Raw genomic sequence first — 14,119 nt, 5'->3', positions numbered from 1 at the left:
TGCTAGGCAGTTCACAAGAAGCAGGACAAATCCAATCCAGCTAATTACCGCCCCATCTCAATCATTGACAAACAATGGAAGGCGTTGTCAACAGTCCCATCAAGCAGCAATTACTCATCAATAACCTGCTTGTCAATGTGCAGTTTTGAGTTCTACCAGGGCCACTCAGCTCCAAACCTCATTGCAGTCTTGGTCCAAACATGGACAAAAGAACTGAATTCCAGAGGTGAGCTGAGATTGACTGCCCTTTACATCAAGGCAGTATTTGACCAAGTGTGGCCTTAAGGAGCTCTAGCAAAATTGAAGTCAATGGGAATCAGATGGAAAATTCTCCACTGGCTGGAGTCATACTTAGCAGAAAGGAAGATGGTTGTGGTTATTGGAAGTCAAACTTCTCAGCCCAGGATATCGCTGCAGGAGTTCCTCAGGGTAATGTCCTAGGCCCAACCATCTGCAACTGCTTCATCAATGACCTTTCCTCCATGGTAAGGTCAGAAGTGGGGATGTTTGCTGATGATTGTAGTTTTCAATTCCATTTGCAACTCCTCAGATAATGAAGCAATCTGTGCCTGCAGCAACAGCTGGACCACATTCAGGTTCCAGGACCCACTGAAAAAGCGATCAACTTCTGAAATAAAACCCTAGGAACTTTCCACTATTGGCAAACAATTACAAAGAGAAATGTTCTTGTTCAGTGTGAACAGATGGCTTACATTATTAGTAAATATTGATATTGGGTTAGGCTGTCATTTGGTTATATTAATAGAAAAAGAAATGGATCTGTTGTGTTGTCCCAAGAAGCTTGGCATTGCCATTTGTGCTGAGATTAGCTGCTTGCTGTTCAGTGGGTCTTCAGCAGACCTTTAATGGACGCTATCCAGTCATGTCATTGACAGGTGCATAATCTTATCAAAGCCTGAACATTCCCAGAATACACTGAGAATCTATCTTTGGATTTTGGGAACTCTGTAAGCATTTAATTATGGGCAATTAATCTGTAATACTTACTGAAGAGCCTAATAGTGCATGTGAATGCTTGATGTAGGCCATGCTGAATCCTCAAAGTCTCTGTTGGGTGAGGGGAGGAATGTTGCATGAGATGCTGACTAATTGAATCCCTCATGAAAATGATTGGTTAGGCTCAAGGTCCAACTAGCTACACTGTGCAGTCTACATGAGGAACCAAAGTATCTGAAATACTTTTCATGAGGTTGTCACCAGTGCAACAATGGGAGGCAGTGCACCAAACAGTATCGTATGGAAGTGCTGAGGGCTTATAAAGAGAGTAGGTAGGAAACAGAGGGAGCCTGTGGAACTAAAGTTGTCTGACAGATTTTCAGCACAGGAAGTGGGCACGTATGGAACTGCATAAGCAGGATAATGGCTTACGGCAGCTATTTTTTGCATAAAGGGAACAGACAAGATTAAAAGAATTGCTTTAGTTATAGAGACTCCAAACTGCGAGGGATAAATAGAATTTACTACAAGCACAACCGAGATTCTTAGATGGTATGTTGCTTCCCCTGTGCCAGGCTGAATGCACTTGACTGTTGGTTGGATAAAATGAAAGAGAGGTACTTGGCTCATATGGGAGTCAGACATAGGTAGTTGTAGAACAAAGGTCCTAAAAAGGATTTCAGAAGCTCGGCAAAAGACTGAAGAAAAGGAAGAACAGGTTAGTAATCACAGGATTTACTGCTCATGCTACATGCTGGACACATCAGGGAGAGATAAATTTGGCAGATGAATGAGTGTAGGAGAGCAAGGCACAATTTTTTGTCCCAATGGGACCATTTCTGAGGGAAGCCGAAGCTGTACTACTGGAACAGCCTTCACCTAAGCTAAAAAAAAAAAGAGTTGGGCTGAATTTCAAACCAGGAGTGGAACAAAACCCTAGTGTGAGCCAATTATTGGAATGGAGTCAGGCAGATACAGCAAGGAAAGCAAGGAATGATATCAGATGTATTGACATGAATTCCAAGAGTATGAAAAATAAAACGGATAAATTAGAAATGATGGTAATAGGGACCTAATGCTTATTATAAATGCAACTGAAATCTGCTGTTTAAAGAACATGATTGGCAGACAAAACTGCAGAGTTTGATTCAGGAAGAATAAAGAAGGAAAAAAATGTTGAGGTAGCTTATCAAGGGAGGTTCCTGACAACAGTCTCTTTGGGTTTATCTGGAAGATAGGAGGAATTAGTTAGTAGTAGAAAAATATTATAGGAGACCACTAAATAAAATGGAGGTGTTTTAAGAGGTCAAAAAAAACATGAGATGATGAGGTTTCAGTTGTAGTCACTGAGGATATTAACCTTCCTGACTTAGACAAGACATATGTGAGCAATCTGTATGTGTTATAATCTTTACTGAAGTACTTAGATTAAAAAAAGTACGTGAGGTAACCTGTCAGAGGGAGAATCATTTTGAATTTGCTTCTAACTAATGAGGGAGTAATAAGTAATAAATGATAATGTTAATCAGAAAAACTAATTAAATTCTAGGAGAGTGGATGTTATGGGTGGTAGGGGGAGGGGTGGAATGCTGCCTGAAAGTAATAAAATGGGAAAAGCAAGCAAATGGAATTAATAGCAATGTATATTGAAAGTAGAAAGTCTTTTAACTCACTCCTTGAATAGACAAAATAACAAAAATAAATCACAATCTAATAAAAAAACTGTTATTTTACTGATACAATTTGTAAAAGTCATTTTCTTTTGTGTAATCCTTTTTGACCATGGGGGTTAACTTATCTTGTCCTATGAAGTTTCCAATTGGTTCAAAATATTTCCGAAAACTCAACTCATTGAAACAAATCCAGTATTTAAATTAGCACTTTCCCCAATTGCCATGGCTTGTTTGGATTTTTCAGGGACAATTCGATTCAAAATAATTGGCTGTTTTTGATTTAACAGAAGAAGTCACACTGTCTATGTTGTTTCAAAGATTGCCTAGTTCCTCCCTGCAAGCCAACAGTTCACAAACCCAGTCTGAACTGACCTCGTAGTATGTGTATCAAAATAATCATGTAACAGAGATCTAAACTGCAGTTAAAAACTACTTATGCTCAGCAACTGATTGAAAGAGACGGCAGTAACTAAACCTTCACAAATTACATAGTTTTTGTCACACAAAATGTCAGTTTATCCCAGAAAAAGGTCAAGAACCAAAAATGAGAGTAAAACTGACGTGGATTAAAGGGAAGTCATGGAAGATGAAGGGTGTATAAAATTGTAACTGGACAAGAAAGGAACAGAAAAGAGAGAACTTTAAAATCAAGTGGAGGAATGATGAAAAACTGATACAAGATAAAAAGAGGGAAAATGAGAGGGATATATAGTGAAAAATATGAAAGTGAATAACAAAGCTTGCTTTCAGCATTTCAAGGCCAGACGAGGCTATAGAGGGAAACTGGACCATTTTCAAATGGCAGTGGTATCTGAGGACAGGAAAGTGGTGGATCTACTAAGTCACTGTTGTTTGACTGTTTTTACAGCTAAAAGGTAAAATGGTAGCAGAGTTGCGAACTATTAGATAATTCTGAATGTTAGAATTGAAGGCTTAATCATTTATATAGCATCTTTCAGTTAAAGGAGTTGATGTGATAGTTGTACCTCTCCTCAATGAGGCCACCTCATTTTGTACTGGGCTCAATTTTGGTCTCTGCATATCAAGGAAGATGGGATGGTGAGGAGGGGGAAGGGATGGTGAGGAGGGGGAAGGGATGGAGGATTTCATAGATGTCACTAACATGTTCTTGGGTATGGAAATTTACGTGACATTTTGAAGTGAGGATGTAGAATTGTTAAACAGATTACCAGTCAGGTTTGGAACAGAAAGTGATGATAGTTGTTAAAAATAACATTTCCAGTTCCAAATGGGTAGGAGAAGGCCAAGTAAATACAGGGTATGAGTCCTAAGACCATTTTAAGGATTGAAATAGTAGATTAGATGAACTGATGGTGGTCTGCCCAAAGCATCAGTACATTGCTATATTGTACAATAATTAAAGAACATTTCCTTTTTGTGAGGAATGTTACCCCATTTTATTTTATTTTTGCATGAGCATGCACCTCCAGAGGGTAACAGGGCAGATCGGTGACCTGTTCCTGTACCTCCATCAATGTAGTATACGATAGCAGCATCTCTTTTGTTGCCATAAAGTTTTAGTATAATCAGGGCACGTCAGCAGCAGGCCACCCATTCATTATTGTTTCTTTTCCAATGTTATCCCCTCCTCAAGGCACTGAGTCTCCAGAAGCATTATCTGCTCTCCCGCCCCTCATCCAAGCAGCAACACTTAATGTGTGAGACCTTCCGGGTTCGCACTAGATAGTGCCTTAACCAACTGAGCATTTGGGGGAGCCCATTTTGTAATCGGTAATGACAAATGTGTGGTGATTAGCATATGAGGCATGATTTTATGATGGAAAAACATGGGTCAGCTGACAGAAGCTTTCTGATTATGAACTTCCAATGAGCAAGGATCCCCGCCAGGGGTGTGCATTCATATAAACAGCCCTGCGGTTTTCTATGAGATTGACTACATCTAACATCAAAATGGTGAATGGAGTGTAGAAAATTGTCAAGTGATTCTCTGAACAACACAATGTCAGCTATGAAATGGAGAACTGTGACTCTATCAGAAAAGCGTGGAATATGATCTATGAAAAAACATTTGATTAGCGAAATGAACGGCTTATATCAAATTCTTCTTCCTGCTATTTTAATCGAGAAAGGTAGACTTGCATTTCAGAATACCTTATGACATTTCAGAAACATTTCAAAGTGTTTCAGATGCAATGCATTACCTTGACATGCAGTGACTGTCATTATGTTGACAAATTCAGCAGCCATTTTGTGCATCAGAAGATCCCATAAACAGCAATAAAATGGATGTCCAGTTAAACAATTTTAGTGGTGCTGGTTGGGGGAAGAATATTGTCCAGGACATGGAGCAAATCCATGTTGTTCTTCAAGTAATGCATTGGGATAGTTAATGCACCACTACACTGGACAAGCCCCGCCACAAACTTTGTTCCCTAACCACCGACTCCATCATTCTCCCTGCAACTATCTGGGGCTGAACCAGACTTTTTGCAATCTTGATGTCATATTTGACCCAGAGATGAGCTTCTGACAACATATCTTTGCCTTCACTAGATCGCTAAGATTGCCTTTGTTACATCACCCAACTCCCCCCTGCCTCAGATCACTATATATATATATATATATATATATATATGCAAATCATAGTTATGTCGTCCAAGAATATGTGCTCAAGTTCCTGAAGTGGGACTTTAACACACGACCACCTGATTCAGAGGTGAGAGTGCTACCAACTAATTTAAGGCATGCACACAAGAGGTGAAGACCTGGCATAATTGAACCCTACCCATTCTTCCTGCCTGTTACATCCCAGGAAGTGGGATTAGGAACAGGAAAATTGGCCCTATGGTGTCTGTGTGTGCAGCATACCTGGAGAGTAAAATTAGTGTGCAATATATATCCAGTGTGAATAATGTGTGTGTGTGATGAACAGATGTTTTTTTGTTTTGCTGGTCTGGGTAGATAAAGGAGTTACCAATAGGCATAAAATTCAATAGTAGAAGAATCAGCACCTGTAATGTTTAAGCATTCCAATGCAGTGACCTGCCACATAGCTGTCTAGTGAAATATGAGATGTAAATAGGGGAAGGTGCAGAGTCAGACTTGTGGGCACAGGCTGAATGTTCCTTTTCAGGGCTTCCTCTGATTGAAATCCAAGCTCCACCATTGACTACAATGGAGCTTCTGCTCAGAGAAAGAGAAAAAACCTAAAATGACAGGCCTGAAACAGCAGAGCCTTCTGATCCTATGTAGTTTTAAACACTTCCTCTGTACTTTTCATTTGTGCTGTTGAAAATTAAACACAGCCTCAGAGAGTATAGAAACACTGCAATTGTAGTGTTGTTTTGCTAAACAGTATGATTTATTTCACAGCTAGTTATTATTCAATTATTTGGTGTCAGCTGTGGCTCAGTGGTAGCACTCTTGTCTCTGAGTCAGAAGGTCATGGGTTCATAGTCCCACTCCAGAGACTTGAGTATATAATCTAGGGTGAGACTCCAGTGCAGTTCTGAGGGAGTGTTGCATTGTCAGAGCTGCATCTCTTAGATGAGATGTTAAACAGAGGCCCCATCTGTTCTCACAGGTGGATGTAAAAGATATGCACAGCCAGTTAGCAAGGTTCCTTGTCACAAAGTCACTTATTCAGAGAATCCACTATTTGAAGAACAGGAAAGTTCTCCCCCAATATTTATCCCTCAACCAAAATCACTAAAAAGACAAATTATTTGGTCATCATCACATTGCTGTTTTTGGAACCTTGCTGTGCATGAGAAATTGGAAGCCTATTTCTACGTTACAATAGTGACTACACCTCAAACCTACTTCATTGGCGATAAAGCGGTTAGCAACATCCTGAGATGCATTTGTCAAAAGGGTGAGAAGAATTAATAGTTCGTTTCCTGACTTGCTTCTCCAGATTAATCTCTCATACAAAAATCCTATACCTGGGCCAATGTTCACAGGTTGGACAGTAATCATTCAGGTGGGTGTAAAATATTCCATGGCACTATTTTGAAGAGGGGGTGGGGGGGGTTCTCTCCGGTGTCTCAACCAAAATTTTATCCCTCAACCAACATCACTGAAAACAATGTCTGGTCATTATCATATTGTGGTTTGTGGAACCTACCTGTGTGCAAATTAGCCACTGTATTTCCTATCTTACAACATTGACTACATCAGCTGTAAAGTGCTTTGGGATGTTCTGAGGTTGTGAAAGGCATTATATAAAGTCTTTCTTTACTTTTCCCCAGTTGTATCCATTGCCTTCCTCTTCTGAAGGTGTTGACTTCATGCTGGAGAGCATACTACAGGATAGCGGGGGTGCTAGTTATCTTCTGGTCCTTTGCCCAAGTGGCTGTTCTTCATCATTCACTTTGACAGTGAGTGTTGATCGGCAATTCGACAATAGTGGCATGACAGCCTAGTTCTGCCTTGCCCTCATCTGATGCCCATATGCGTACACTTCCAGCAGGACTCACTGGACAGCAATAAGGAGTGCACTATCTGCAAGTTCCCCTCCAAGTCACACACCATCCTGACTTGGAACTATATCGCTGTTCCTTCACTGTTGCTGGGTCAAAATCCTGGAACTCCCTTCCTAACAGCACTGTGGGTGTAGCTACCTCACATGGACTGCAGCAGTTCAAGAAGGCAGCTCACCACCACCTTCTCAAAGGCAATTAGGGATGGGCAATAAATGGTGGCCTGGCCAGCGACACCCACATCCCACAAATGAATAAATTTTTTAAAAAGTGATGGATTTCCTTCCACATCCAAGGATCATTGAAGCCAATTGTAGCATTCCACAAGAGACAACTGCAGAATCATTTTTGGCAATAGGATGAGAGTGGCAATGTTTAAGGAGCTCTGCCTACACAGTGGGTTCAGTTTTCCAAGTCTCACTGCCAGTGGTAAGTCACACCCATCGACATTCCATATTGGGAAATTGCAGGCGCACTCTGCGTTCATTTCAATGGCCTGAAAACTGCAGGTAGCCCTTCTCTCCCCATTCGTTTGTACAGTTGGCAAGGTTCCCTTTCAGAAAGTCACTTATTCAAGCAACCATCCCTAGTGTGTCCAGTAAAATTAGGAGTCCCATTTTCACACAATTCCCATTACAGCATTGACGTCGAACATCAACATTAAACTGTTGACAGTGTTATGGACTTCATGTGTGACAGCCTGGTATTCAAAAGAAAGCAGCAGGAGTAGGATTTGCACCTGGTCCCAGGTCCCAGTTTAGCTGGTAATTAAAGTAGCTTGCAAGCATTGGCCTGCAACAGAGGCAGAATGTTAATCCCTCTGGTACACCTGGCCAAACAATGCTAACTCTCCCACCTCCAGCATTGTGAAATTGTCTGCCTATTGACTCTCTTGTTTTCATAAAACCTATTTTCTATAAGCAAAAATAAATTACCTGGGCAGGTTATGGGGAAAATGACTGGGTCTTGGGAAAATATGTTACCATCTGTAATTTGTATATACTCTGGGAAGATCAACAGAAAAAGGTTTGACTTAAGCAAGATTGAAAGAGAAAATACTCCTAAGTCGGTCCATTGTAGTTTGATTTCACTGTTTAATGTACAGCAACAACAACTTGCATTTATATAGCACTTTAACATAGTAAAACATCCCAAGGTGCTTCACTGGAGTGTTAGCAAACAAAATTTGACACTGAGCCACATAAGGAAATATTAGGACAGGTGACCAAAAGCTTGGCCAAAGAAGTAGCTTTTATAGTGGTAATGACCTGGAAGGCACTGCCTGTGAGAGTGGTGGAAGAAATGTAGAAATACCTTTACACTCTGTTGCCTATCAAAAAAGTGCACCATGTGGTTACAGTTGGCGGGTGGGGGTTGCAGGTAGGGAATGTGCTAAATGGCTGTTATCAACTCATTATCCCACTCTGGTGCCTTGAACTCTGTGCTGGTTATAAGATGTCGCCTAATTCATTGGCACTTTCTGCCTATCTCAGTCTAATGTCTTCAAATGCTCCTTGTCCTATACTGTCTGCATCTGAATAAACACATAGCTGCTGCCTTTTTGGTTTAATTTCCTTTCCTCAGACTCTTTGTTTCTCATCCTGTACCTGAATGGTATAATCGAGAGGATCTTTCTCTTGCTATATTTAACTCTCCACAAATAATGCAGAGGCAGCTGCTTAGAGACTTCCTTTCATGGGAGGTGGTGAGGGGGGGGTGCGGGTGGAGGGGGGTGCGGATTCTTATCTGAGTTTAACACTCCTGCAGATTAGTATCAATCTGGAACATAACTCGCTTCTTTCTCCAGTGCCCTGGCAATCCCACTGCATCATTGCATGAGACCTACTTAAGCAGCTCCTAATCTGCAGCTCTTAAGAAGCCACTAAAAAAAAACTTGTTTTTATGTGGCACCTTTCACATCCGTAGGAACATAAAGCGCTTCGTGGCCAATTAAGTATTTTTAAAGTGTGAGCACTGTTGTAGTGTAGACAAACATAACAGCCAATTTGCATGCAGCCAGGTCCCATGAATGGGAATGAGATTAATGACTCAGATAATATGTTCAGTAGTGTTGGCTGAGGGCAAAGTGCTAGCCATGATACTCTTCTTCAAAATCTGCCTTCCTACTTGGTATTATTTGAGCAGAAGTCTGAACTGTCCCCTTCAGCCCTGATTTTAACCTAACCTGTCCAATGGGAGCAGGCCTGACTTTAACATCTCAACGGGGAAGCACACTGACAGTGCAGCACTCTCTCAATACTGCACTAAAGTGTCAGCCTAGATTACATGCTCAAAACTCTGTACATTGTGAAGTCAATATTAATTTGGTTGTGCACAAATGCAGAGACTTGCCTTTTGGCCTTGTGAAGAGAAAGACACTTTATTGGTTTCACCAAGACTTTCACCAGTCATGATCCAAAATGGATCAAGAGAGGATTGTCTGGAAATATTAGAATGCTGCCCAACAGAAGTCTTGACTTTCCTACTTAAGATGGAGGAGCTTTGATTCTAACCTAACCTGCCAGACGGGAGTGGGACGAATTTAGGTCGGGTGCATCTTGTACATCCTGCCTAATTTCATACCCCGTTGAAGACAAACCAGATGAGTTAGGTTAAAATCAGGCTAGAGAATCAGAATTGGTGTTGCCAAAGGGATTTGGCAGAGGTGGGCACAAAAAGGCAGGCCTCCCCTCCTTGCTCGGTACCCAACACGCCTGAGGTGCACTGTACCTGTCGGAGCAGAGCTCTACTCAGATCTCCTGGCCCAGGACTTATCCATGTCCACTCCCAGCATACCGATCCCTGGCTGGGCCTAGAATTGGAAAGCAGGGTAGAAATCCCAAGAGGCCTGCCATTACGCCCCATGCTGCTGAGACTGAAGAGGTCTTTTGGAGAGTGATAGTGACACTCTGCACTTGCCTGCCTCTGATCATAGGATTCAGGCTGCTTCCAGGATGCCCACAGATTTTTCTGGTCCTCAGGATCCTGACACAAGCCCAAATACCAGGTTTCTGCAGGTGCTCCCACTTGGATCATCCAGTGGTCAGCTGAGGAGAAGGGAGGTATGAGGCTAGAAACAACCCCTCTTGTACTATTAGCATTGCAACATCTGCAACATCTCCGTTTAAACTTGAAGTGGAATTGGTGTATGTGGCGCCAGGGTCAGTAACAAGCTCATACGCCGAGGCCCAATAAGACTTTACCTCCAGGGCCAATTTCCATATTCAGGATCGGACTCTCCTTTTCCCTCTTTGCTGCACCTGAGAACTGAGCATTCCCCAGCTGTTGTTAAGTGGAAAATCGCCCCAAATTTCTCCTAACCATTGGGACTTTGGTACAAATCTCTCCTTCTCAACCAACTGAGATTTAACAGATGTAGATCTTTTAGCCAATAGCAATTCACAGCAGCAGGCTTGACCTCTGATCATCAAATGGAATTACTCCTGGTAGATCCCTGATCAGAGACTTGAGCACAAAGTCCAGACTGGCACTGCAGTGCAGTATTGAGGGAGGGCTGCACTGTTGGAGGTGTCGTCCTTCGGATGAGATTTTAAACCGAGTCCGCGTCTGTCATCTCATGCGGACTCAGATCCCACAGTGCTATTTTGAAGAAAGGAAGCAGAGTTCCCCCCGGTTCCTGGGCACCATCTCTCCCTCAACCAACAGCACCATCACATTGCTGATAGTGGAACTTGCCACATTGAATTTTATTGCCCCCCACGATTGGTTCAGAGGCAGGGCGGCCCATAGAATTGTGATGGGAGGCAGGGGATGGAGGCCCATCGCCTTCCCATTATACCGGAATTTAGTCAGGGGCGGGTAAGGCTGACGACGGCCTTCCTGCCCAGAGGCCAATTGAGGCCCTTACGTGGCCTATTAAGGGCGTCTTTCTGCCGCCACTAGGATATAAGCTCTATGCGGGCCTCGGGGGGCAGGGGGGCCCTCCTCCATGGGAGGCTGCCTGCCGGGAACAACGCCACCTATATTAACCCCCCTCCCCCTGCACTATGCCCACCTTGGTTCCAGGCTCCAGTGCTTCCAGTGGCACTGCCGATCTGGTTGGCCAGCCTTGGAGGCTTTAAAGGGACGGGGATCCAGGCGCTGGGCTGTTTATTGCCCGAGTGCTGTACAATTGCGCCAGCAGTGCTCCAAATGGCCTTTTGGCCCGCCGTCAGGAGCTCCGCTGGCGCCACCAAATTCAGCCAGCTATGTGCAAATTGGCTGCTGTATTTCCTACTTTACAACATTACAACAGTGACTACACTTCAAAGCAACTTCAATTGTTTTTAACTAAATATGCAAATACGGAGTGATAATAATGTGTTTTAAAGCCAGCTAACTACAAACATGTTCTTTCTGTTTCTGCATCTTTTGCCAAGTTCCCACTGAGTGACTGTGTTTCCTTTCTCAACCAGGTTGCGCACATGGATCAGAAGTTAAACACCATCACAGATATGTTGCAGCATCTGGTTGCCAACCAACAGGGACAGCCACACATGCAGGCTGAGCCTCGGGCAGAGGGAACCATTATACAAGCTATTGTGTCGACACATAGCTCCCTACCCAGCTACGAGCAGCTGACCGTGCATAGGAAAGACCAAGATAACGTGGCCTGATCTCTGTTCCTCTACTTTTTCAAATTTAGTAGCATTCATGAGATTGCAAGAGACCTGTTGGATATTGTAAGATAGGCCTCAAGGCTATGCACATAACTGGCACAAACCTCGGGAGGCTGACAAAATACTGAAGAAGTGAATGAAACTTGAAATCAGCCACCATTAGACTGTTAAAGTTTTCTTGGCCTAAGCATCCCTTATGATTCTGGTTTACAGATCTCACCAGTTTCGCAAAGAAAGAGTTCTTCATACCACTCTCCCAAGCCTCGGACACCTCCCGACCGCATTTCAAACTCTCTTCTCGTTGCTCGTTTAGGCAAAAGTGAAGACTATGCTTGGACAGCCTGTAAGATAACAGGAAAAGACCAATAGCACACAATGTTAAGGCAAATTGTAATCCTTTTTAGAATAGACCTGAGGTTTAAATTGCAAAAATAAAAACATTGTACGATCGAGGAAAGAAGTGTGAGCTCTTGAAGCTCAGTTTCAGTGTAATGTATGCACTCTTCTCCCACCTTCTCAGTGGCAGCCTAAAATGTATTTAATTGTGAAAACTTCCCATCTCTTTTCCCATGTGCATTCAACTGTGCAGGTATACCAACCAAAGTGATGATACTCAGGCAAAATCAATGTTGGATAAATTTCCCAGGGCACGATGGGTCGGTGTCTTCCAATGAGTTCCTAAAATCTTTTTGCCCATTTGCCCAGTTCATTCCAGGTAGGCTGGATTGGTGTTTTTTCAGGACCGGGATGTGTGCATTTTCTCATAGACTGAAGTGCTCCACACTTGAGATCACTCAGATTATTGTACTTAGTTTCCCTTCCCCATTTTATTTTTGAATGTCTTCAGGCGAGTGGGCTGGTATAGTCTGAGCCACACTTCTCCTTTTGGCTGGGACAGTTGAGATGGTCATGACTGTAAACTATTTCCCAGTCACTGTCAGTATAACTTCATGACTGACATGTGAGTTATTAATGTGGGGCAGCCCAGGGCCTGTTTGGTTTCCCTCACCTCCCTTTCCAATGATCCTCAGGGTTGGCAGTCCAACATTTTACAGCTAATAATATTCAGCTTCCCTCTACGAATAAAGTGAAGCATGGTTGTGTTTATAAATGATGACTCCTTGCATGATTTTAAGGAAAATCACTGAAGGAATTTTGACTTTGTGCAATAGTGTAAAACGGGTAGGAGTATAACATTTTACATCTCTCCTGATTTTTTTATTTCCATTGAGTTCAACCGTGAGTGATGTAAAATGGCCCAATTCACTATCACATGTTTTATACCATTGCACAAAGTCAAAACTCCCCCGCCCCCACCCCTTTCTGTGGCTAATACTTGTGTCTTAATGGAGTCACAGTGTAGCAGTTGTCAAGTACTGTGGTGGAATAGGGAAGAAAGACATGAGGCAACACTCAGTTACGCTTGAAACCTCAGGGCTCATTTTCACTTTCATCGCTTGGGTAGGAAACAGATCCACCCTCTCTGCCAGCTTAGTGCCCAAATGGGGGAGGTGAAAAATACCCCCTTTCCTGCCCTAAAATAGAGGCTATTGGTGATTCCAACGTACCAATCCCCTCTGAGAGAGATCCCATAACATGCCAGGTTGAAATTGAACTCACCTTCCTAGTGTGCTGGATATCCAAATCTGGGATTTGTGACACTGACCAGCCAAGCAGGTCCTACAAAAACCAAAGGCCCACGAGTTTATTTACCAGTAGCCAATCACCAATCTGGTGTGTGACTGCAAGCTACAGGAATTACTGTTGCTATGTGGCAGCAACCAATCAGATGATTACTCCAGTGATACAGAGCTAGCAGCATGAGATCTCAACTGGTGGGGGAGACAGAAAACAGGCGGTAATGGAGGCTGCCTGTTATAAACCCTGTCCCTTAAATTAAAACTGGAAATATTCAGCAGGTCTGGCACCATCTGTGAAGGGAGAAACAGAGTTAATGTTTCAGCTCGATGACCTTTCATTAGAGCTCGTAAACCCTGCCCCATTGAGTCAATGGAAAGGAAGATTAAGCAGGATGTATAATAGGCAATCAATTTGCTACTGCCCATTTTGTGATCCTCCACCACCGCAGCTCAACTTTACTTCCATGGTGTATAGGTGGTATGGTATTGAGTCAGACAGTGCAGGAAGTTCCAGGGTTCGCTGCCCAGTCTGCACTGACCTTAATCAGGGACCAACAGTTAGAGAATGTGTCAATTTACTTCCACACCCCTGAACTAGGAAAGGGGGACAAAAATATCAATTATATTTGCTGATTATTAACTACTGACCTCTGCTAGGAACCGCACAGCGAAATCAGGATCAAGCTCAAATGCGATGCCCATCATGGCCAAATTGCTTGTCAAGACTTATAACAAGATTTGCTGCGAGCTCCACAACACAACTGCAA

General features: G+C 42.8%; 1 protein-coding gene across 1 annotated transcript in view; it reads left to right on the top strand.

Moving 5' to 3' along the window:
* Positions 1-13,038, top strand: part of LOC137377281 (potassium voltage-gated channel subfamily KQT member 1) — an 889,621-nt gene extending 876,583 nt beyond the window's left edge. The window contains exon 16 of the mRNA XM_068046827.1: positions 11,509-13,038. Coding sequence (XP_067902928.1) covers positions 11,509-11,709 — 201 coding nt within the window. The 3' untranslated portion in view covers positions 11,710-13,038. The remainder of the gene's footprint in view (positions 1-11,508) is intronic.
* The last annotated feature ends 1,081 nt before the right edge of the window (positions 13,039-14,119 follow it).

The sequence above is a fragment of the Heterodontus francisci genome, chromosome 14 (genome assembly GCF_036365525.1).
Source record: "Heterodontus francisci isolate sHetFra1 chromosome 14, sHetFra1.hap1, whole genome shotgun sequence".
NCBI lineage: Eukaryota > Metazoa > Chordata > Chondrichthyes > Heterodontiformes > Heterodontidae > Heterodontus > Heterodontus francisci.
This window is presented reverse-complemented; position numbering and strand designations above follow the sequence as displayed.